Genomic DNA, 24,782 nt, shown 5'->3' with positions numbered 1-24,782 from the left:
TTCTGTATTCATTTACACTGATTAACTTTTAGGTTTCACTTAACACGAAATTCTGATTAACATTGCATTTGTCCATGTTTAATTGTTTCACAGAGACAGACTGTATTACAAATGACAAACTTCTTAAATATGTGACAGTTCAACACCTTGTGAATGATTCAAAATCTGGCATTCTGGACCATTTGAATACCACGTCTCCTACTAAGCTCAGTGCAAGTGTTGACATTTGTTGTCTCATTGGGGTATAGAGTCCAGGTTCTCCTGGATTCTACGGGTCATGCTGGGGATCAGGTTCATGTGGTCGTCCACACAGCTACCCACGCATCGCTCCATCAGCGACCGGACGGCGGGCTCCTTGGCACCCGAGTCAAACAGATCCTTCGCTTTGTCGTTGCAGTGCATTGTGCATCTGGCCAGACGGTCCTGATGGGGGTAACAGATTTACTTTTAATATCAATGGGGAAGAATTTCACATTCTCCTTGACCTCAAAACGATGACTGAGGTGTGGTAAGTAAGTCCACTCGTGCAAAAAATGAATATAACTTTTATTTCTAACCTGAAACTTCTCCAGCTCGTTAGTGACGAGCCCCTGGGCTTTGGCCAGAGGAGTGTGACACCTCTCGATGCATTGATGCACTTGAGTCATGGAGTCCGTGGTTCGATCACAGCAGTCCGCGCTGCACTTGAACATGCGAGCCTGCCAGCATGGACACACCTCCTTAATAATTGTACACAAATGAGAAAGTGTGCACGATCAGAAGCCCTACCTGCATTTTGCGGATGTGATCCCTTTCCAGGCTTTGGACCATTTCCTCCACCACAGCCTGAACGCGTGCTTGGTGAGCCTCCGCCATGTCTGCTCGTTCCGTTAAATACTTTATATAATACAAGTTTTGTGTTAAACAATACGAGGCGGGCGCACAGGTCGAGGGAGCTGTCCGAAATTGATTTTACCTAAGGATAGATTAGGCACTAAGGTCACCTCCATTCAAGCATGGTTTACTAAGGCGGTTTTGCTACTTCCGGGTTACTTCCGCTGTCAGTTTGGATGAAGACCGCCTTTTCCTTTTTATTGAGTAAGTCCGTTTTTCAAAATATATAGAAAATATCTATATTTAGAAATATATATATATATATATAGTTCTGTTTTTTGCACTACGGTGACGAAATACATATGTTGGTAGTGTTTTCTATAACAATTGAAACCGAACGTCAATTCTGGATATAAAATATAATTCAAAATACCAGTTTAAGACGCAATTATTTCATACAGATGGAGGTTTAAATCTAAGTATAACCTAAATGATTATTATGAAACAAAATAATATTGTATTATTGGCTTCCGAGTGCATGCAAAAGCTTGAATTACTTTTATTTTGAAACACTGAAACTTAGCCCGGAACCACGGAAGGGACGTCATTTATCTCTTTTCAACTGTTCAAACTAACAACAATTAGTTTCGCTTCGAGCCAAGCTTCGTCTATATACGTCGTTTTGAAAACTTCCCCGTTTTGTGTAAGTAGTCAAAGAACTTTGATACGGGTCGGAATATTTATGTCGAAGAGTAACGCTGTAGACTTGTAGTTTCGAGAATTGGCCTTGCCCTATGCTGTCTATAAATTCTAATATCTTTCTCCCCCTTTCCCCTTTTACTCGACTATGGATGAAACGTGTATTGTTGGAATGTTAAGTGAACGCACGCTCTATCCATCATTATTTTAGAAAAGTAAAAACTAGGTCAGACTTTGAGCCATGGCTGATAAAACACTTGCCAGTAACATGCCTGCTTCGTGCTGTTTCAGATGTTGTTGGACCACATCATGTGTGTTGGGACTCTCAGCCTGGGAGTCCTTCTCTTGGCAATTTGTCACAGTTTTGCTTCAACTCAGGAGCTGCATAAACCACCCACAAACATTGGTGAGATTTCACGAAGACTTCCTTATCTTGATTACTTTGATTTTACTGTTACAAAGCCGTATTAGGGTCACCTTGATATAAAATGACAATGAGATTAAAGTTGTAATTTTCTGAGAATAAAATTGCATATTTTCAAGATTTGAAGTCATGAATTGAATCCAAATAGACTCTGACGTTTTTAATTTTGCGGTCAATAACTACTCAAGCCCAAGGCAGTCTCACACTCGATGCATGAATTGTACATATGGACACTCACAGCAGCACATCACCATGTATGTGCATACCATTGATTGACAGTGTCAACGTTGCTCTCGTCCAGCTGTGGTAGGAGCAGGCATCGGCGGCTCGGCCGCAGCCTTCTACTTGAGGGAGGAGTTCGGACCTACTGTCAAGATAGACGTGTTCGAACCCGGCGATGTCGGTGGAAGACTGGCGACGGCGCAGATAGCAAACCAGGAATATGAAACGGGAGGTGTGGCGATCCATCCCCTCAACCTCCACATGAAGCACTTTGTTGACAAATTAGGTAATGGAGTCAACACGCTAGAAGTTTGAAAAGATTACAAATTTGATGTAAAGAAGTTTTCTTGTAAAAATGTTTGCTATTTAAAATGTTTTATTACATCTATCTACAGGCATCTCCACACGTCAGGACGTCCCGTCGAAAAAGGCGGTCTTTGACGGCAGTGAGCTCGTTTTCGAAGAAAGTGACTGGTTCATCGTAAACTTCTTGCGCATGCTGTGGCGCTATGGGCTCAACTATCTGTTCATGCAGATGTGGGTGGAGAGTGTTATGGATAAATTTATGAGGTGAGTACGGGAGGGGGGGGAGTGAATCTCACGTCCTTCAGTGCCTTGCGGTGAGGTTCATGTCTAGTGACGTCCCTGACGTTCTTTCACATGGAAGGTAAAAATGTCCTCTGTCAATAGGATCTACCAGTACCAGCAGTACGGTTACTCCTTCACCAGCGTGGAGAGGCTTCTGCACGCCATGGGAGGGGATGACTTCCTCAGCCTAATGAATCATTCGCTGGAGCAAACCATGAGAGCCGAAGGATTTCCGCAGAGCTACCTCAACGACGTGGTGGCTCCCCTCACGCGCCAAACCTACGGCCAAAGCGTCCGCATCAACGGCCTCGCGGGTTTGCAATCTCACGCCTCTTCATGTACTCTGAGATGAGGTGTTTTCGTTGACATTTTTGCATTGTTCTGCCAGGGGCTGTGTCATTGTCGGGGTCTGACTCAGGCCATTGGGCTGTGGACGGAGGCAACAAAAGAGTTTGCTCAGGACTTCTTTACCACAGCAAAAGTGAACTCATCCGAGCCAGCGTGACCAACATTTTGTTCAAAGTCCGCCCTTCCAAGACAGGTATCCTTCACATGTCATTCTCGTATATATTCAGCCTAGTAACTGACAAGCACTCACCCCACCCCAAAATATTTGGAACTGCCTATATCAGCATTTAGCAAACATTTTACACTAACTACCATCAAAATGACCAACACTGAATTAGTTGTGTAGTAGGTCCAAGTTTTTATAAAAAACAATTGCAATTAAATGTAAAGGGAAAAACTACCCAAATAACAATTTCATTAAAATGTATTAAATAAAAGAGTTTAATTGAAATTGTACGTAAAACGTTAAACACAACAAATGTACTGTACAGGATTAAAAAAAAAAAAAGTTGAAGCCTCTCAAATTGACTATTTCAACATTTAGTATAGTGGTATTCCCCTACACGCCACTAGAGAGAGCTGACATACCGGATTTAAGAATCACAAGCGTTGAAAATGAATGAAAGACTGAATGACCTTTAGGTCAGGGTCATGAACATGCTAGAGCCTGGTTTGGATCTGGCTCCAGACCCTGAAGTGCTTCCATTTGGACCCTGGCTGATATCCATAGAAGAAAGAATATATGGTATGAAATATGAGCACTTGTTGTTCAAGCAGACTGTAGCGGTCTCGTAGAAGGCAAAGCATGCGAACGAATTACATGCGAGTGAAGTCATCCCAGGTCACTAAGCCAATCAAATCTGGTTTTCAGCCAGCAAATACTGACTCTGCCTCACTATTTGTACATTGAAACTGATTAAAAAGTCAATTTTCCATAACCTCTATTTGTTTCCTTGTTTGCAGGGCCCTCCGTTGGGTTCTATGAGGTCAATTATGTTGGAGACACCGGTGCAGGGCACTCCATGTATGACATCGTTGTCATAGCAACCCCACTTCACCAGGGCAAGTCTGACATCTTGTTCTCAGGTCTATCCCCGCCCGTGATGTCCCATTTCCCAGGCATCTACCACCGAGTGTTCTCCATTCTGGTCCACGGCGTGCTTAACACGTCCTACCTTGGAGTCACACGGCCCCCTTCGGAATTCACGGTGTCTGAAGTTCTCACCGCAGACTCCAAAGAACACATGTACAGTTTAACATCTGTCGATCCGGTCCACATCCCGGCCGGCTACAGCCGACCTTCCGCCAGCCACAGCAAAGTTTGGAAAGTGTTTTCTTCACGAGAGCTAGACCAAGAGGACCTGCGTCGTTTGTTCCTCTCGTGGGATTCGGTATCACAAACTCCATGGCTGGCCTACCCCACTTACCGCTCCCCACAACGCCAGACCCCGCCTTTTATCCTCCACAGCAGACTCTACTACCTCAGCGCCGTGGAGTGGGCAGCTAGCTCCATGGAGATGAGCGCCATCTCAGCCAGGAACGTGGCGTTGCTGGCGCACCACCGCTGGCACCAGCAGAAGGGCCGGATCGACCAAGAGGACCTGCACACGCGCTTGCGGGGGGAACTCTGAAGCACAAGGCGTTGGCCCAAAAACATCAGGTATTTGGTTGGAATCAGGGTCAGATTTATTTTCGGCAACAGAATTATTATTATTAAGATGATGATTTGCCAAAAATATGTCTTTTTATCGCTTCCAGATGAGCTGCTAGTCTGCAAAGTGGCACCTACAGCGTAGGCAAAATAGTGTGCCGTTTTTTCTCATTGGGTCCATAGAACATTTAGAGTCCTGTAATTAATTTAGCATTGATTTCGTCATTTTTTTCTTAAAAATAATCTTTACAATATGTGTGCCCTCTCTTGTCTAATTCTGATTATTATCGCCTTTGTGGAATATGAGTTAAGCAAAAATGGCCGCCTCCAGGAATGGATAATGACGGGTGGTTTTTTAAGTTTTATTTATATTTCACAAATACAATATTAATCAAAATGTTTTTTTTCTTTTCCGTCACTGGTTTCCATCTCAAGTAGACCTATTATTAAAATTCAACAATTTTTCATCATTTAGATTGAACTTTGCTCCGCTTTAAAAGCGTCCCCATACATGTGTTCGTTGTTTCGCAATGAGCTTGGGCTTTTCTGAAGTCAGCCTCACAAGAATGAAAGGCACGTTTTGCAGAAGTTATTAAGAAACACTTACTACTCCAAACGACTAGTTGTGGTTTTCTTTGTTACTAACAGGCGTGACTGCATTGCACTGACATGAATTACAATAAATTACTGAGCCACGTGGAATTGTAGCGTAGAGCCCAACCGATATAAATTTCTTTTTGGCCAATGCCGATATTTGAACGACAATAAAACTGATTAATCGGCCAATAAATGTGGCTTGGTGTACTGTAAAAAAAAAAAAAAGTTCGGGGTATCGCTATCACAAATGATGGGAAGTATTTAAAGTTAAAGTTAACTGGAGAAGACAGAAAATCGACCATTATTGCTAAACTGTCATGACATGAAATCGTCACAAATCACTGGAATTGCTGGCCCGAAATGTTTTACAATGCCAACTGTCAATAATTTCTCCGAACTATTCAAAGTGAGGCTTTTCTAAAATTTTAATTCGTATGAGAGGACAATATGTATGTGCGATCACTGAAATTTATTGTATGATAATGAGGCTTAACTTCGGACCTTTCCTTATTTTCCCTCTTGGCCTTCAGTCAGCAAAACACTTTATACCTAAATATGTTTAAACTGTAAATGTTGGTTAACGATAACTTCTTCCTCTGACCTACCTCCTGAACAGACTACCATTAAATTCTTTTTATACACGAAATGGGGTAAATAAAGCTACTTTTATTTTTTAAAGATTACTATTGTAGAATAATTATGCTGGTGTAACTGGAATCAGGGAGACAAATGTTTGCAACTGTCATTTTAAGTATTGTATACATGCCATATTGTTCTTTTGTAATGCATTGGCAACTATATTTTAAAAAGAAGAAGCATTTACTAAAGCACTTTTAAAGAGGGCTAAATAGGCACTTTAATTGACAACATTTATGAACTCAAACACTTTGGAACAAGTAAAAAATGTTTTATGAGACTTTGAACTGACACATTGTGTTGTGTATTTGTTTAGTAACAAAAGTCCCCTCTACCAATGCCCCAATTGTGACTGTGTAGCATTGTGAGCTCCCAGTTATCAGCCAAATAAAATCAGATTTAAAAAATAAAATGAAAGGAAATAAACATTGTCTCCACTTGTCAACATCGTCTTTGAACTTTTTTTTTTTTTTTTTTTTTGACAGCTCTGAGCATCCTCCCCTAAATAAAGGCCCATGTGATTAAAGGCCTAACAATGAGTGTCCATTGAGCCTCTGAATAAGGATGAGTCTGTTGTACTGATGTGACTCAGGTAGTGAACGGGGTCCAGGGGGACAATGGTACCAGAATCCAAGCACGACATGTGACGGGACATCAGAGGACATATAAGAACGTTGACGCCGTTTGTACACACACACACTCAAAGATAAACCGTTTACGATGAGATTTCTAGCGTCGCTTTTTGTCGTCCTTGCTGCGGCACTTTTGCAGTCCGGTAAGATTATTTAATGAACTTGGAATTTTATTTACTTGTATCATTTGTTGTACTTTGTTTCAAAATGCATTCTTATCAATGTATTTGTTTTTGCTGTAGCTTTCTCTGCATCGCTGCAGTCTGTGGAAAAGGAAAAGGTTCATCATGGTGAGTAGTAATTTGTAAAAAAAAAAGAAAAGCTCATCAGGTTATCACAATTATATATTTTTTTTCTTACAGATGCGCTGACAGAGCTGAAGAAAATAGGTAATGAGCATTTCTTTATATTTGAAATGTAAATTTGCCGTTTATATATATATAGCCTCATTTGCTGCTTGTACTGTAATTTGCCACGGGATGATTAAATTGTTGAAAACATTTTTTAGTTGGGTTTTTTCAACACTGAAAATAGAACAATTATATCTTGCGTTGTCATTAATAGTATTTAAAATATAATAATAATCGTCTTGAGTCGTATATTATATGTATATTATTATTATTACTATTATTTTTATTATTACTATTATTATTATATATTCTCTGTGTGTTCAGATCAGCTGGAGTTTGAGGCCGCTCAGAAAGATGAAGCCGCTCAGCTGAACGGTACGATTCTGTTGTGTGTGAGTGAATGCATTGAATTCAAGTGACATCTGTATTCTAGTTACAGAGAAGCAAAGTGAAGACGCCCGCTACCTTGGTAAGTGAAACCCCAAACATCACTTGACAACCTCACCCAGGTTTGCGTGATAACATGGTATGTTCAATATCCAAACAGGGGCTGCTACAGATGAATCTGGTAAGAATTCAAATATTACTAATAAGTCGTGTGCACGTCTAATATGCATCACTGATGTTGTTTCCACAGTGGAAGCGCACAGTGTGGAATCAGTCGGTGATGTAACAGGTAAGTGCAGCTACATATATGGACAAAATAGTAGCACTGTGTCAGTAATGTGCACGGGGAATAAAATGACTCATTAGAAACTCCCGTTGGCAGTAAATATATAATAATGATTTGTTTCCATAGTAGAGGTATACAGCGAGGTTCAGAGCGATGCAGCAGGTGAGTACAACACGTGCTGCACACATAAGTATTACATAACACACCGATAATTAATCCTCCTGGTCTTCCTGCAGAGGGAGGCCGAAACTCTTCTGACGCAGCAGCTTCGGAGAAGGGTAAGAGTGGGGGGGGATTGGACTGTAGGTGGCGACTAAGCCCACTTTTGAGAAAGTAGTGTGAAATATCACATGACCTTGTTGTGTCTTTGTACAGGTGCAAACTGTCCGTCCTCAGAGGAGATGGTGGCAGATGGTGCGAAGCACACGCTCTACTCAAGTTAGAAACGTTGTCACGTTATTAAACAAGTAGTCATGCCGTTGTTGTCCTCCAGAAGAACCGCAGCAGTCATCTGCTCGCCCAGACAGCACTCCAGGTAAGGAAAGTGATGAGTGAAATTAGGCACACCCAAAATGAGGTTAAATATTCATGAATTTTTCTCAGCTCTCCATTACAGTGGTAACTCATCCCACATGTTGCAAACCGTACACGTTTCAAACATAACCTTATTCCGCACAAGATAACACAACATAATGTTGCACAATATTGTTACAAAAGTTGACCTGTCCAAACACGACACTTTAAAAGACACGATAAGACAGATAATTAAATCAATTTTGTGTATTATTTGCATTTAGTCACGCAACTTGTGCAGATGTACCTCATTTTTTTTCCCTCATGTTTCAACAGAAGATGACCGCAAGGATTCAACCAAGGAACAAGGTGACCGCACACTCAGTGTCTATATTATGTAAAGACTTCTTATTACAGCTGGCTAGGTTTCTCGTCCACACCGTGTGCCATTTTATTTTAACGGTATAAAAATCTTGCCATGGAATCGCGGCCTGTCAGTGTCACGTTTACAAATCCCATCCTCACAACTATCCTGTTTTGTCCGCAGTGGCCTGAGAATCGGGAAGAGGTTCAACTTATCCTTAGCAGGTGCGTCTCACTACACCAATGTGTCCCAATGCAGTTCAAGTAACTGTAAGTGTGTGTTTGTGTGTGAATGTGTGATTATGCAATGCAGCACGTTGTGGGGGAAACTGGACACAGCCAGTCTGGGTCAGCTGAAAATAGTCAAAACCCCTTTATAGGCCTTGGCTGCGAACACAACATTTACACATACCACACTAGCGGCTTTATAAAAAAAATATATATATATTTTTCAAACAAGTTGACTGAAAAGTGCCAACAACAATGTGATCACTGCAAAGATGACCAAATCTTTAGACTGGCTCAAAAATGTAGGACACAAACCAGGACAGTTCTCCCTGGTGCTTATTGTTCTGGATTTATATAGTAACTATAATTTGCTCGTGCTACTTTTTGCAGTGTTAAGTGAAAGAATGGTGTGCTTGTTGCCTATATACACAACTATGTCAACACAAATTATTGTACCTGTTTGAGTAAAACCTGTTGAGTGAGTTCCGATTAAGAAGGGAGCTAAATGCGAGTCATAGTTCATGTTTCTAATAGGAATTTAACTGACTTTTTATGTGGGTGTGTGTTCTTTTCCCGCCTACTAGACGAACTCGAGCGAGAGCACGCATCCGCATGGAAGGGAGCACTTTTTACAGCGTGGAAGCACCAATTTAATACTAATATGTATATATTTTTTTCATGTACTCAAACATTATCAAGCGTTATGTCTTCCCAGCTTTGTCAAATGAACACAGCAACGTTTTAGTTCCGGGAACCACCGCGTTAAATTTGGAGATTTTTTTGGGGGGAATTTTCAAGTTGGACGGGTTTTGGCTAATTGTTTGTTTGTTACTGGTAATCTCCAAATATTCGTATCAACTGCTCACTGACATTCCTGTGTAGACGCAATTTAGACTCTTGAGTGAAACTAACATATGCATTTGGAATGTGGGAGGGGGCCAGAGTAAACTGAGAGAACCCACGATAGCACAGGAAGACATGAAACTTGATACAAATAGGCCAAGATTCAAACCCAGACTCGCGCTAACACTGAGCTAACCACCGTACCACTGTGTTGTGATTTTCCAGTTTCCTTCCTTGTAAGGCATCCAAAATTCCCACACTCAGAACCCAACTTTTATTGTTGAACTTTGACATAACATTGTTTCTTGACTTTTTCCATTAATAACATGGCTCAGTATGTTCATATTTAAAAAACAAATAGAAAATTCTTTGGTAACTAAAGAGCAAATGAAACATTTTAAGGCAACTAGAGCATTTACACAACTACCAATGGAATGCAACGTCTGTTCTCAAATGCAAAATCGTGCTTTGTCAATTGCCAGCTAAAAGAGGGGGGGGGAAAAATAAACCCGCTGTAGAGGCAATTGGGCACCTGCGTGTAAATGTAACAAAGGATTGATAAGGTAAACTGGATTTCAGCACATTCTTGTTTTGACATCCAATTCATGTAACGATATTGTTCAGTGTTTCAATAGCTGGCGCTGATAGTTCTCGAGGGGCACGTATTTGGCGAAGTCAGCCAATTGCTTTCTGTACCTCGTTTTTATTGGCCTGTTGCATATTCTAAAAATAGCTTTGAACATGCCACACTTACAAGAAACGATCAAATATCACACTAAGCATGGACACTCTTGCTGATTAGATGCACAATTAGCTTTTTGCCTGCCTCTCGTTCTATCTTTAGCAATATCATGAGTCAAATATTTGTAAATATGATTTTCTATCCCTCAACAATGTTGGTTTTTTTAAATGTAGTGAATACATTGGTCTCACTGCCGGAGTATACCAATCGTGTAGAATCTGACTCAAACCATTATCTGGTTTTCAGTTCATACATATATAAAAAAAAAAAAAATAGCTTTGCATCTACTCCAGCACATGTTAAAGCCGAGGTCTGCATAAGTCTAATACTGCATTTTCGTTCTTTTTCTACCTTTTTGCTAAACGTAGTTAAAACAATACCGTTGTATTTACAGAACTGCAAAGTAAAAGAAAAAAAGAATGTATTAGTCGTTGTTGCCTTTTACAGAATGAGAAGACATGAAAAGCAAATGAGAACAAAGAAATGCAACAAGTTTTCTCAATGGGAGGCCCGACTGGAAACAAGCAATATATTGTGGGCTGTTGCATGACGCCGCCATGAACCAAAAGGCCTATATCACAATTCCCACTAAACATCAAGTATTCCCCCCCCCGCTTTTTTCTTTTCCCCATGGGCTTGAGGTGAACCCCACCCAACTGCACTCCTCTCGTTGCGCACCGGAGCGGTCGTCGTCTTCTCTCTCTCTTCTCCCCAGCAGGGGACCGAAGGCTCACATGGTGCTTTTGAAGGCATACATGAAGATGGCCATGATAGCAGCGCTGATCAGACCCGAGATGGGTACAGTGACAAACCAGGCCATGAAGATGTTGCGGAACAGACGCCAGTCAACCGCTTTCTTGGAGCGAAGCCAGCCCACGGCCACCACGGAGCCCACCTGACAAAAACATTCCCCTTGAGTCGAGTGCACTTCCTGTTTACTGGAGCCCTGGCCACACTTGACTAAATCCAGTGTGAGCGTAAACCTACCTTGCAGTGTGTGGTGGAGACGGGCAGTCCAATGTTAGAAGCCACTACCACGGTCACAGCCGATGCCAACTCGATGCTGAAACCACTGCGCAAGAGACGAAGGAGGGAATCAAAACAGGGCTTTTGGGCAAATCCTGTTCTGTGCAATAGCTGGAAAATGTTTTTAAATTAAATTGCTAATTAAAAAATTGCTGTGCTAATGCAGTATATGTAATTATTATTGTAATGAAAAAAAGTCTGAATTTAATAATTGTCCAATTTCTTAATATGTTACAGGTTATAATGAAATAACAATTTATAGTTAACCCAATTGGGGGGAAAAAAAATACTATTGACTTTACCTTGATGGGGTAATGGGTGTAAGGTCCCTGCCCATAGTCTGGATGACTCTGCGGCCCCACACCCACAGGCCCATGCAGATGCCCACACCTCCGTAGAGCAGCAGCCACACGGGTGTAGCATCGTTGGACGTCACGCTGCCGCTGCTGTAAAGCAGCCAGAGTGCCACCAACGGGCCAATCGCGTTGCTGCACGACCCCAAAGGGAAAAGTCAGTGCCAGTATCTTTGAGTAATAAATACATCCCCCAATGTCAAACGGACACGTACCTGACATCATTTCCTCCATGAGCGAAGGAACCGAAGCAGGCGGTGAGAATTTGAAGGAACTGGAAGAGCGTGGACACTTCGGGTTTGTCCGCGTCCAGTCCATCCTCGTCCAGGGAGCTCTGGGTGCTTGCCGCGTCCTCCTTTCCCATCTCCAACGCTACATCATCCTCGCCGAGGCCTTCGGGCGTGGCGTGCTCGGCCACGGCGTTGCAGTAGCTGGTGTAGCTGTCCATGCGTATGCGCTTTCTATCCTGGCCCTGCCCGGGTGCCTTGTCCCCATCCTGGGGCTCACCGTCCTTGTGCTTGAAGTCGCCGTGCATACCGATGATAGCCATGGTGTAGGACGTGTAGCTGTTGTTGCGGCGGATGGGTCGGTCGCCGCCCTCGCCCATGCAGTCGCCAACCTTAGCCAAGTGGAGCTTGTGCAAAAGGTCCTTGTAGAGACCTGAGTCCTTATGGACCGTGTGGTACTGACTGTAACCGTTGCTCGGGATCTGCGCCGGCCGGTTGTTGAACTGGGCCTGATGGGCAGAGCCGTTGCTGTGCTGCTTGGAGACTGGAGAGTGAGATACGCAAGTTCAACATGTCTGCATTTTATTGTACAGATTTTTTTTTTTAGTTAAGGTAGGGAAGGAAAAAAAAAAAGCTTTACTATAGTCTACTTACCCTCATTTGCATTGTTACACTCTGTTTCATCGGACTCCCCAATGTCAAAGGCCACCTTGCGCTCTTTGACGATTTCAGTCTCGTCGCAGTCTCCGATGTTGAACGCCACGCGGCGCTCCTCGGAAGGGGGCGGGACTGCGGGGATTTCCTCGTCAGTCGGGGCTGACTGCACGTCCTTGTCGGTGTGTTTGAGAATGGGACAGTGGGGCTCCCGCAGCTCGCTCTTCTGCATGAGGGGGCTCTCCGACGGGCTGGAGGACTTTATATCTCCTAGCGAAGGGAGGAGAGTTGAGTGAGACATTCGTTGGGACTCATCCAAACAAAGTGCAAGTACAGGACATGGGGCTCCTTTCACATGAGTACACAACCAAGTGAGGGGAAAATACTGTTTGAAAAAAGAACCAGATGACATGTATTTACACGACCCCTCACAGCTTACCTTGTAAAAACTGTCTTGTCTCTCACATGACAAGTGTTTGTGGATTCAGTGATCTAGTCCAGCAGGGGTGTGAAAACATTGGTGCTCAAGGGCTCTATTTTATTTTTTTAATTAGTTGGTCATTCCCAATAATCTGTAAATTGAGGTCTCACTCTTTGTACAGAATGTTGTCTTTGTGCGAAATTAAATTTCATAGATCAAAAGTTTTAGATGTATTTATAATTACAGAGGTGTGTGGATGCAGCTGACAAATATTCTGCATGTGTTCTGAACTTTTGGCTGTCATCCAAACTGGTTGTGACCAGAGCGAAGATGCTCAGTCACGTCACAAACGTCATCCACTTACGTTCAATCTTGTTCTTCAGCCGCGGGCAGACGACGAACCACACCACCAAGGCCGTCAGCACCGCGCAGCCGAGCGAGATGAGCAGGACGCCCCACCAAGGGAGCTTGTCTAGTCCCAGCACTGGAAGACCACCAGGTACACACAAGACACACAAATGGAGCAAGAGGAGGGGGGGAAAAAAGGCAGGTTTTTAAACAAACGGGCAGCGGGCGCCACTTTCTTTTGTGGGCAGCTTACAGTCGCCTTTAAAAGGGGGATGGCCACTTGCTCAGATTTTTTTTTTTTAGTAAAGACTAGAGTGGGTCATCAACAGTTAGTTCAATGCAATATGACCACGATGCCGCTGGTACGGAGCAATCTGTGATTTGAGCCGCAGCGGTGTCTCAATACTGTATTTGACAAGTGGACACGCGCCGTGGCTGTGCTCCGTATGTAAATATTAACTTGGCGGCCTTGTTATGTAGTTCTAGTTAAACATGTGTACCCCCTTGATCTGAACGCTTATGTAACAGCTATTAAAAAAAAGAAAAAAGTGTAAAGAGCAACAATGTTAGCATGAAGGGCTGACAAGAGCACAGAAACGAGGAGTTCCTTAAAAGGTGACATTTCAATGAGTGAGAGGGGAGGGGGGAGCAAAAAGAGCAACTTGATGCCAGCACTGCAGCAAGAGCTGGTGCAGCTGACGTCGGCACGATGCAGTGCGCGGGCACAACGTAACGACTTCAACCTCCCAGCCACCTTTTCGGTGGATAAAAAAAAAAGTGCTCGTGGAAGAAAAGCAAACAGAAATGGCGAGGCCGATACGTGTTCGAGGGCAGAGTGCTCGGTCTATCTCGGCGTCAGCTGGGTCACGCTGCAGCAGGAGACCGTAGAGGACCTCGCTGCTGTTTATTCGGTTATGTAAGAGAGCTGCACGGACTTCGGGGTGGGTGTGGCATGAAAAGAATAACCAGAGGGATACGGTTCTGTGAGCAGCTGAGCTCGCTGCCCTTCACGAGGCTCATGTGAAGTGCGAGATGTTCACAAACAGGTGTCAGAAGAAAGAAAAAATAAAGCAGGTTTTGGGGGCTAGACGTTATTCACGTCAGTCCGCCTGTGTGTCATTGTGACTCAGTTACGGGCTTCCTGCAAAACAGTCCCGCGGCAGACATTAAGTGGGATGGATGGGACTGCGCAGGATATGGAATTTTAACCACAGCGCCGTTCCGCACCCCTCCCCAAAAACCTCCTCACACCGTTATACAATTACACAGAGTGTTGTTTTCTCCCTTCAGTCAGCCGCCAACTTTAATTACGCAAGTGACAGAGAGAGTGATACTTTATGGACACGTGGGCGACTTAACCCAACGTTTGCCCACCTCAAGCTCTGAGGGGGGAAAAAAAAGAGTCTTTGAGTTCAGTATTAATGCCTAAAAATAATAATCATAAATCAATATCTAAAATTAGCTACCCCCGGGTTTCCAGGAAGCAAGCTTAAATTGGAAAAACAACAAAAAGTCCGTTTTGTGCCGCTGCCTGGTGTCACCACGGTAACAAATGCCGAGGGGGTGTTTGTTTTTTCAGAGTAACTCGGGCAGAAAATCCCCGTCCAGCCGACCGCATTGAGCTCTAATCAATGGAGGCTGGTGCGAGGGTCGGCTTGTCCCCTCACAATGACACTGACCCAGACACGCACTCGCTCTGTCTGGCGTGCAATAAGAGCATTTGTTTACTGCAGTTTGCACAGCTCTTTCCTTCAAAATGTGACTTTTTTTGTTCAATTACAAGACTCCTTGACTTGACTTTAGGTCAGCTGAGCCTCAACTTGCCCAGTGATCGCATTGGCCTTGTTGACTTGGTCTCTGCCACTAGTGTGTGTGTGTATATCAAGTGCTGGAATGTGTCCTGGAATGTTTGCTATCCTATCGTGCTACTATGATAGCATCTGAAGGCTGATCACCAACTGCACTGTCCTTGGCCGTACTGTTACTCAGCGGAGAACATACTGAGTGGCAAAAATTGTGCCCCAGTAGGCATTTGTTAATGTGTCTAAAATGCATTCTCGCACCTTTTCTTTTTTTTTTTTTTAACCCAAGTACAATTGTACAGAATGTGCCTGGCTAAGCAGGCTCATGGGTTACGATGGAACCACAAGTGTATCTGGTCCTACTCTGGCCTGTAGCCACCATTTAATGGCCCAGGCCAGCTAACATCTTGTTAGGCCCTGTAGAGAGAAGAACACAAAAGGAGCAAAAGTTGCTCGTTTAATCAAAATGTTTCTCGACGTTAAAAGGGGCAACATGTATTCAGAAAAGGTTACGTATGATTTCATAGACCACAAGCATTAGTGCAAATAAAAGCACACCCTTGTTACTTCTCTTTTCCTCTTCTGTGTGTGAAGGCCACAGACAGTGACGTCAAGACTTTAAGTGAATTCTTATTTCCGTCTGCCTGCCGTGCTCCGCTTTTAACATTTTCATTCAGCCTATGACCCACTTCCAACCACAAGTGACCAAGAAAGCCCCGAAAAAAAAAACATGTTAAAATAAACACAAGTTATGAGGATAAACAGTCTGGTTGAGCCTGGAATATGCGTGGGCACCCTGCAGTCTGCGTGAGGGAGCAGTTATTTTAAGCTGTGGCCAAGGACAGACGCGGAGTGAGACGTGAATGAGACGAGACGGTGATACTTACTCGGCGCTCCAGTGAACATGATGGAGAACAGGTTGATTCCCATTGTAATGGCGTAGAACACGGGCAGGGCCTTCAGTCCGTTCGGCACCGGGTCTTTCTGCAGAGAGGAATCACAATCAAATTATTCCCAATCACTCCAAGGAGAATTTCCTTCGTATATCACTCTGTGATCTAATCTCAAACTCACCTTGTGCAAAATAAAAACGCGCACAATGTAGAAAACCACAGCAGACATTATACCAGACAGAAGGGGACTCAGAAACCAGGACGCGACTGCAAAATAAACAAACAGGCTAGTTAAAAACATCAGTTGGGATAAAAAAAAGAAGAAAACAAGACACACGAGCGTATTCGTCAACAATGCGAGATTTCCATCCATTCTTCCTCTTCATCAGGTTACCAACAGGAAACGCTTGCTAAATATCGAGTTACCGCAAGCATTAGTAATTAGAGACTACGGTGTGCCTTTGAGTCTGTGTTGCAGGGATGGGCTAAAAAATGTGTTTGTAGAGTCCAACAATTTGGCAAATGTTCTTTAAAAACTACCGTAAGGCTGTAGTTTCTTATTTGCATCGCCACAAGCCATTCTAACAAACACCAGGCGTGTCATGTGTGACTTACCAATACGGAGAAGCTGGAGCCACCTGACTCCCTCCTGGCCTTGGGCTACTAAAGAAAACCCAATGGTAGCACCAACAATGCAGTGTGTTCCGGAGATGGGTAGCTTGAGGAAGGAGGCAGCCAGCTGCCACACAGCAGAACCTGAAGATAATCGAGAAAATTCAGCTAGCTGCAATTTGTTTTTTTAATCAGAGGTGTGACGCCGATGCTCACCAAACATGGCACTGATGTATCCGGCCATCAAGACACGTTCAGAATCAGAGCTGTTGTACGTGCCCACGTCGATGATCCCCGTGCGGATGGTTTCGCTGACCTTGGCGCCGAGGAGTACCGAACCCAGCGTCTCGAACACGGTGGCCAGGATGCAAGCCTGCTTGAGGGTGACCACCCCGGAGCCCACCGCAGTACCAAACGAGTTGGCGACGTCATTGGCGCCCACCGAGAATGCCAAGATGAAGGCGATGATGAAGCCGATGATCAGAAGCCATAAGTATTCCCTCAAGGGGCCCTGCGTCGCTTCCACGATTGCAGTCACGGTTGCAGTCACGGTTGTCATTGTCGTAACCATTGTAAATGACCTCGTAAAGCTAATAACGCTATAAATATACAAACAGATCAACTATTGGAGGTTTTCTTGAAGGCCCAAATCAGGGACAGGCAAGAAAACAGAGGTATAGTGCGCCAACTGATGAGGCTTATTGCTATCCTATAATTATGTTAAACAAGTTACAGTTTCTTTGGGTCTGGGTTAGTGCGCAGTGTGATGAGGTAGCCATTGTGCAACTTTAAGAGCAGCAGATGAGCAGGGGAACATCCTGAAAGAACCAAGAGAGAAATGTGTTTTAGATCAGGGATTCCCAAATCAGGTGTGTCATAGGAAACTATCCTTTTCCATTTAATCGACCCCAAATTATAAACTACAAATACTGCATCTTTATTCATCTGTCAATGTGAGCTAGTGACAGGCAAAACAAATAAATGCTCTCCCACTAGAAAGTACAATTAACCTGTTGCCCTTCAAACGACAGTATGTACACTTGTTTTTTATTTTAGGGGGGTCGTGACATTTTTGTAATTACAAATATGTGCTCACTTAAAATTGGGAAAATACAATAACAACCCCAAAAAATGATTTATAAAACACCGAGGGTAGATTGTGAAATATCCTGACATTCTAAACGTCTCACTGTCTAAACGCAAGTGGGCGGGCCACGGGTAGCCATCTTCGGTTCAAGTCGCCACACAAAACCGGCTTTTCGTGTGCGTATACGCGTATATTAATAACACAATCCCACCCTGCTCTACCGAAACACTCGGGGGGCTTCACTGAACAAAGCATTTTGTGTGTTGGCAGTGGGAAAAAGGAAATAATAGATGAAGGCATCTTTAATCATGCGCACGTGTCGTCATCCATTCACACGACTTGAAGCCCTCGCCATCTTCACAGCACAGGGGTGACACTTCAGCCGGTTTAAACACTCCGTTTACTACGTACACGTCAAGTGAACCGCGGCAGTGTTAATAATGCACTTTTGTTTGTGGTAACGCCGAAGGAAATTGCGACATGTAGCTAAATGTTGCCGAGCAAAAGTGCTGGACAGATGGCCCCCACTCCTCGTATACCAGTGACGACTTTCATTGTGTCGTATAAACGAGTAACAAGTACAACTCGACTTGAGCATTCGCCCGAATGGATTCTTGTCAAAGGACGAACAAATCCGCCACCTTTTCCTCGCGTCATAGTAAGTAGGAGTTACATTTTTCATTCAAACTAACGCCTCAAAGTAATTCTTCAGGGTAGACAGTCGGCTACAGTGGATGCTAACAGTTATCCGCAATGATCCAGTTGAAGCTGCAATCGAGACGCGGGCGAAAACACACAGGTTCCATCATTTTGACGTGACACCACACAAATTCACTTACCGCGCTTCCAGTAGTTAATTTTCGTTTAGGAAATAAATCCTTTTAGGCGCTAAATTAAAAAGGATAGCGCGCGCGCGCTCACCGGAACGTTGCGAGGGAGGGACCGTGGCTAATTCAAATTAGATTTAAAATGCGATCACCGAAAAACGGGCCTTATAAAAAGAAATAAATATAAATTATGTTACGCGGCGCAAGCTGACACGAACAGATAGCAGCGTCTTCTTTTCCAGAAACGTTTTAATTTCACAAGGCTTCACCACCGCGTGTCTCCGCTCGCTGTTGCCGGCGAACAAGCGGGTGAAGAGGGGTTTTATCATTGGCTCGTCCCGCCCCTCCACCACATCGCTACCTTAACCCCCACCCAGCTGACAGGACTGCTTTGAAATTCAAGAGGCACTTTGTTACTCTAAAAAGTACTCACACTCTGATGATATAAGAAAATAAGACTCTGGTAGCAGTAGGATAACTAAAGCAACTCTTGCGCTTGAAAAAAAAACAACCTAAAGGTGTAAACCAGGACGAGACATTCTTGAAAATGAAGAAAAACAGCAGGATCTCGTATAAAAAGAGAATCTAGAAAAATACCTGGGACTCAGTATCATAATCCTTAATTATTATGGATTTGCATGACACTTGGTGGAAGAAAAACCTTCCAACTTGGCATTCCTTGATACTCGTTTTGGCGGTCCGCCCTAAATGACGTTAAAGCAGCATTTCGAGGAACATCACTTATCGTTTCCGAGTAGTTTAGCAACCCTGTCGGTTTGGCAATGAGTCCCGGAAACAACCATGCAGAGGGAAGGTGTCGTTTTACAAAAGGTGGTCAGTACGCCATCAAATCCTCTATCGGACAAAGCCAGTGTATGCAGAGAGAAAGTATTGTAATTTAAATTAGAAATTGAATGAATTATTCAAACAGTATTTACGTCATCTAATTACATACTGTGGAATTTATTTTTCATGCTTGATCACGGTATGCTCAGCAGATATAGCTTTTGTTTTCTTGGATAAGTGGCGCCACCTGCCGCCAAGCTAAAGGATTTCCCCGAATGTGCATTCATTTTCACAACAAATCCCGTTTATGCATTTCCTTCTAATGCTAATGATTGGGATTGAGCTATTCGCTGTTCCCTTGTAAGATATGTTTTCTTACTTTTGTGCCACCTGAAAGATATTTTAATGATGTAGTCGTTGTCCACACAGTATGTTTTGCATTTCGTTCCATTATACGAATGTAACAGCCATAAAATACTTTTGAAACGCACATGCTTGTACCGATTCAATACGTTATATACGATTTCCCTTATCGACCAATCAAAATCATCATATTGTTGATCATTTCCCAATCAGCACGCTTGTTAGAAGGCTGTAAGCTTATTGACTTCCGGGTAGGCGTGTTCACTAGACGGTAGGAAGAGGTCAAAGGAGCTGTTATGCGTGGGACGTGCGTAATACTATTTGGCTCCAGGATATTAGAACATTTTGGATAATCTAACGCTTTGAGGCACTTATATTTACATACAAACGCAGGTATTCGCAAATTTAATTCCAAACAATCTCAGCTCATTAATGTGCGCAGGTGACGTGCTAACGCTAGCCGATGCTAAAAGTCGCGTGTTCACCAAGCGAGAACGGACATTTGCGAACTCAAATACTCCATATAATTTTTAATATAAACATTTGCCTCGTGCTTGGAGCTAGGTCTTTCCACTAGCATTTCTTGCTACCCGAATTTTGGGAGAGTTATCCCGTCTGTTGGGAGCAATTGCCACGGTCGTAGCAAGCCGTCATGTTTCACTCCGTGCCCCGTCGTGTCACTACCGAGGTCGGCGTTAGGACACTCAGGCTCCCAGGGGTTAGGTCATTTCGACGGGCTGTGCAGAATGACGACGGCCAAGGCTCAGCGGCGTGGCTGGGCAGGGCCGCTGGCCTGTTCCTAGCAACCCTGCGCCGGGTGGGGGTCCTCGCCACGGAGTCTGCAACGAGATCTGGACACAGAAGCAAGGATTTGCTGTCAATCTTCGCAGACCATTGCGGCTTTGTCACCGGCCAGAGGTTGCGGCGTGCTTGTCGGATTGCCGAGCTCTACTCCAACTTGTACTCTGAAAGGACCCGATGGACCCTGGTGAGCAGCTTATGGCGCAGGTTCCAGAGCAAGCATCCCTCCCCGGGCAAGCTGATCGCGGCACTTGCTGGGGTCTTCATGTGGGACAATGAGAAGATTCAAGATGAGGAAATGTACAGGTTTGGAAGCTCTTATTCTATGGAGTCTGTCATTCCTACCAAAAAAAAATGTCTTCATTTGTCATGCATACACCAACCAAATAAGTGCCCCTGAATGTTCTAGGTTCAATCATTTTAAAATGTTTGTACATTTGTCCAGGTGTGGGCTGGAGCTTGAGGCCCTCGATGCTGTGAAGAGTCTAAATGCACATGCAGGCACAGTGAGTGGTCGCACGGAGCAGGGCTGGGAAGTTGTGATGGAGAAGAAGGACTTCCGTGTGTGGAAGCGACCGATCCCTGACAGTCACCTCTACGAGTACAGAGGTTACAAATGGAATAATTGGCTTGTCAAACATGTGGCCTGTTTGAGCTATTGACATTTATTTCTATTGGTATTTTATTGCAGTGTTGGGCTCATACACTGATGTCACACCAAGGCAGTTCTTCAATGTGCAGGTACCAATGTCTTTTTTCTATGATGTCACTATAGTTTGAAATGGCCATTGGTATGACCTGAGGTAAAACCTATGCACATAAAAAAAAAAAGTAGGTGTTAAAAAAAATCCGACAAAATAAATAGTCGGTAAAGAAGTGAAAACCACTACGGGGGGAAAAAAATAAAATTACAAATAAAACTCATATTTGTTGATATTTCAAGCCTTTACTACTGAGAACAATGCTTTCATGTCTGCTATTTATGGAGTCACCTCAAGCGCAATCATTCTGTCACCAATGGCAATGTTGACACTCTGCTTGTACTACTAATACACAGAATATAAATAGCACAACACTTGACTGACCACTGCTTTGTCTTTTGCAGTTGGATACTGAGTATAGGAAGAAGTGGGATGCCCTGGTGATCAAACTGGAAGTGGTGGACCGGGACATCAACACCGGCTCAGAAATTGTACACTGGGCTACGCACTTTCCTGTGAGTTTCCCCTTCCCCTTCTTATTTATTTACTTTCTAAAGAGCTGCTAAATCAGCGTTTTAGCATTGTAGTGGCATGTGACCGCCCTCTAGTGGTATGAGAAAAAATCATTTCCAAAACACACCATTCAGTTTTATGTTGCTTTTGAGTTATATACTTTTGCATTTTATTAAAAAAAACATTTATGGTGTTTATCATTATTTAAGTAATTAAAATTGTGCAATGTTTGCATTGAAGCTGTGGATAATGTTGCAGTAGAATAATAATAAAAATACTTTATAGAAATAAAACAGTCATGTTGTTTTTGATGAACACTGTATTTTAATGCTGGCCATGATAGTGGTACTTGGAGAAGTGTATATTTTTTTGGTGTAAAACATTTCAAGACTACTGTACAGTTTTTCCTTAAATTGATGTCAATTCTATCTCCACAGTATCCCATGTATTCTAGGGACTACGTGTATGTACGACGCTATGAGGTGGACGTGGAAAACAACCTGATGATCCTAGTTTCCAGGTAAGAAACTATTACAGCATACGTAGTTATTATTTATGTATGTAAGAACTGTTATTTTGACTTTGTATAAAATCAAATTGGAAAAACTTGTATTAAGAATTCATATTCAACTGTTCATATGCCCCTTGTAAATGAAATAAATGTGAAATTAATATGTAATACGTAAAAAATTAATATGGAATACGTAATGTGAAATTCATACGTAATATCCTTTTTCATCATTGTGTTTCAGAGCTGTGCAGCATCCTCGAGTCCCAGAGTCTCAAAATTTTGTGAGAGTTCACTCCTATCAATCTAAGATGGTCATCCGTCCCCACAAGTCCTTCGATGAGGTTCGAATCGAATCTGACAATTTTCAGTCATTATAAAACAATATTTTCAGGTTCCAGAATCCAAAGTTTTAAACACTTGTTGATGATGTTGACAGAATGGATTTGACTACCTGCTAACCTACAGTGACGACCCTCAGACTGCCTTCCCTCGTTACTGTGTGAGCTGGATGGTGTCGAGTGGTGAGTTGAAAAATTATTTTTTCCTTTTTACATTTATGTTTTATATATATTATATATTTATTTAAAATATGCATTAAAATATATTATCTCAAGTGAGTTTCTAATATGGCACACATCTAATGCTTTAAATACATTTGGCATGAAAATAAAACAGATGTCTTCTATCACATCCTGACAGGCATGCCGGACTTCCTCGAGAAGCTTCACACTGCTGCGTTGAAGGCCAAGAATTTGGAGGTTGGGATTTATGACTACACCAGCGTCATCAAGTCCAAGGACAACGCGGGCCGCCAGCAGAACCAGGAACGTCTTGCCGCTGAGAACAAACACGGCGGCGGTTCCAGTCAGATGTTCGCCTGAAGTGACTTTTAACAGATGAAACCCTCCAAAGCCTACTTTGTGGATACGAAATGTGTGAAGGTGTTTGTGTTTTTGTAGCTGAAGCTTGGAAAGAGAAGAATGGACCTCTGCCAATGTGTGGTCCCACTGACTGTTGTTGGGCCTTTCATGACATTTGGGTGGATGTGCTTTTGCAGTACAGTATTTTCATCAGAATAGAGATAGATGAAGGCCTTGATGGGAGAACACTCCTTTTTTTCTTTGTCTTCATATGAGTCACAGTGATGCTGTTTCTGCTTTTATGTCAACAAATAAGAGGGCTTTACAAACAGGTGAAACCAGTCCTTCCGTAGCAGGGGCACAGTGTCTTATAACAACCGTGGAAATCCTCACGTCCGATGTACACATGTAGTCCTTGTCTGGAGAAAAACAGCACTTTGGAATCTGTTCCGGTATCATTTCATAAGCCGGAAGACATAAGACAGAAATTAACAAAAAAGTTAACTCATTTCAATTGTTTATTTCTTTGTAGCGCGCTAACATCCCACACTGATTTTTTTTTTTCTCAAAGCTTTCTCCCAAACTGGATTGAAATGAGATGTAGAAGCTTTGGTGTTCTCTGTAATTCTGCGGTGTTCGTCCTGTAATGTACAAATAATACACTGCTTTGAAATAATAAAACAAAGTTTACAGCCTGGTAATATGTCCGGCAACTTATGCATTTCCATGTACTTGAAGTGGCCTGTTATTAGGTACACCCTCGTTAACCACACCTGCGTGAAAAGTTGAGTTCATTTTTGCGTTCTGTAGGAGCCCAACTTTTCACGCACGTGCACTTAATGAGGGAACGGGGGCCGCGTTCCAATATGTTTCCCAAGTTACCCTTGTTAATGAAGGAACAGGGGCCGCGTTCCAATATGTTTTTTCTAAGCTACCCTCGTTAACCACACCTGCGTGAAAAGTTGAGTTCATTTTCGCGTTCTGTAGGAGCCCAACTTTTCACGCACGTGCACTTAATGAGGGAACGGGGGCCGCGTTCCAATATATGTTTTCAAAGTTACCCTCGTTAAACACACCTGCGTGAAAAGTTGAGTTCATTTTCACGTCCTGCAAGAGCCAAACTTTTGCCACAGGTGCACTTAATCAGGGAGCGGGGGCCGCGTTCCAATTTATATGTTTTCAAAGTTACCCTCGTTAAACACACCTGCGTGAAAAGTTGAGTTCATTTTCGCGTTCTGCTGGAGCCCAACTTTTCACGCACGTGCACTTAATGCAGTGCTTCTCAAATAGTGGGGCGCGCCCCCCTTGGGGGGCGCGGTGCTATTCCTGGGGGGGCGCGTGTGACCCTGGGGAACAGGCTTTTTTTTTGGCAGTACTAGAATAAAGTGTAATTGCGCGTTTACTACAGCAGGGGGCAGTGGCGCTCTCATTGTTACTTCTGTCACGTTTGCGACAGTGCAACATTTTACGACTTACAAGACAAGTTAGGATAGTCACGGTGGGGAGGGGGGGCGCGAATAGTTTTCTTCTTGCTGGGGGGGGGCGTAACAGAAAATAATTGAGAAGCACTGGGTTAAATAAAGGTTAACCTAAAAAAAAAAAAAAAAAAGTGAACCCTGAACTTTGAACCCGCGGTGACCCCGTGGTGACCCCATGAACCCGCGTTGACCCCGCG

The 24,782-nt window shown here is 43.3% G+C and overlaps 4 protein-coding genes across 9 annotated transcripts; 2 read left to right on the top strand and 2 right to left on the bottom strand.

Annotated features, from left to right (window-relative positions):
• Positions 1-56: 56 nt before the first annotated feature.
• fam136a (family with sequence similarity 136 member A) lies at positions 57-1,053 on the bottom strand. Its single transcript, XM_061292812.1, has 3 exons — positions 769-1,053; positions 558-698; positions 57-423 (listed from the first exon to the last, which is right to left on the bottom strand). The coding sequence occupies exons 1-3, from the start codon at positions 853-855 to the stop codon at positions 235-237; spliced, it is 417 nt and encodes a 138-aa protein (XP_061148796.1). The 5' UTR covers positions 856-1,053; the 3' UTR covers positions 57-234.
• Positions 1,054-1,397: 344 nt separating this feature from the next.
• On the top strand, positions 1,398-7,306 carry pcyox1 (prenylcysteine oxidase 1). 3 transcript variants are annotated; one of them, XR_009716322.1, is made up of 10 exons: positions 1,398-1,516; positions 1,804-1,918; positions 2,238-2,444; positions 2,554-2,728; positions 2,849-3,060; positions 3,135-3,287; positions 4,058-4,754; positions 6,853-6,900; positions 6,973-6,999; positions 7,285-7,306. XR_009716322.1 is itself a non-coding variant. In XM_061292733.1 (8 exons), the coding sequence occupies exons 2-7, from the start codon at positions 1,804-1,806 to the stop codon at positions 4,723-4,725; spliced, it is 1,530 nt and encodes a 509-aa protein (XP_061148717.1). In that variant the 5' UTR covers positions 1,398-1,516; the 3' UTR covers positions 4,726-4,754; positions 6,464-6,702. The 3 variants fall into 3 exon arrangements, 2 of the variants coding, with proteins under 2 accessions (XP_061148717.1, XP_061148715.1); XM_061292733.1 differs by lacking the exons at positions 6,853-6,900; positions 6,973-6,999; positions 7,285-7,306 and adding an exon at positions 6,464-6,702; XM_061292731.1 differs by lacking the exons at positions 6,853-6,900; positions 6,973-6,999; positions 7,285-7,306 and having other exon boundaries at positions 4,058-6,423.
• A 2,533-nt stretch (positions 7,307-9,839) lies between these two features.
• Positions 9,840-19,308, bottom strand: slc20a1b (solute carrier family 20 member 1b). 3 transcript variants are annotated; one of them, XM_061292721.1, is made up of 11 exons: positions 19,170-19,308; positions 16,875-17,476; positions 16,662-16,802; positions 16,228-16,313; positions 16,041-16,137; positions 13,368-13,487; positions 12,583-12,852; positions 11,917-12,472; positions 11,651-11,836; positions 11,310-11,394; positions 9,840-11,217 (listed from the first exon to the last, which is right to left on the bottom strand). In XM_061292721.1, exons 2-11 carry the CDS (start codon positions 17,227-17,229, stop codon positions 11,053-11,055), a joined length of 2,061 nt encoding a protein of 686 aa, XP_061148705.1. In that variant the 5' UTR covers positions 17,230-17,476; positions 19,170-19,308; the 3' UTR covers positions 9,840-11,052. The 3 variants fall into 3 exon arrangements, with proteins under 3 accessions (XP_061148705.1, XP_061148706.1, XP_061148704.1); XM_061292722.1 differs by lacking the exon at positions 19,170-19,308 and adding an exon at positions 19,006-19,146; XM_061292720.1 differs by lacking the exon at positions 19,170-19,308 and adding an exon at positions 18,585-18,872.
• On the top strand, positions 17,889-23,808 carry stard7 (StAR related lipid transfer domain containing 7). 2 transcript variants are annotated; one of them, XM_061292747.1, is made up of 9 exons: positions 17,889-18,403; positions 20,612-20,828; positions 20,968-21,131; positions 21,214-21,263; positions 21,628-21,738; positions 22,174-22,256; positions 22,489-22,588; positions 22,684-22,768; positions 22,947-23,808. In XM_061292747.1, exons 1-9 carry the CDS (start codon positions 18,352-18,354, stop codon positions 23,126-23,128), a joined length of 1,044 nt encoding a protein of 347 aa, XP_061148731.1. In that variant the 5' UTR covers positions 17,889-18,351; the 3' UTR covers positions 23,129-23,808. The 2 variants fall into 2 exon arrangements, with proteins under 2 accessions (XP_061148731.1, XP_061148730.1); XM_061292746.1 differs by lacking the exon at positions 17,889-18,403 and having other exon boundaries at positions 19,404-20,828.
• The last annotated feature ends 974 nt before the right edge of the window (positions 23,809-24,782 follow it).

This window comes from Syngnathus typhle, linkage group LG12 (genome assembly GCF_033458585.1).
Source record: "Syngnathus typhle isolate RoL2023-S1 ecotype Sweden linkage group LG12, RoL_Styp_1.0, whole genome shotgun sequence".
In the NCBI taxonomy this organism is placed as follows: domain Eukaryota; kingdom Metazoa; phylum Chordata; class Actinopteri; order Syngnathiformes; family Syngnathidae; genus Syngnathus; species Syngnathus typhle.
Note: the sequence above shows the minus strand (reverse complement) of the source record. Positions and strands in the feature narration are given on the sequence as shown.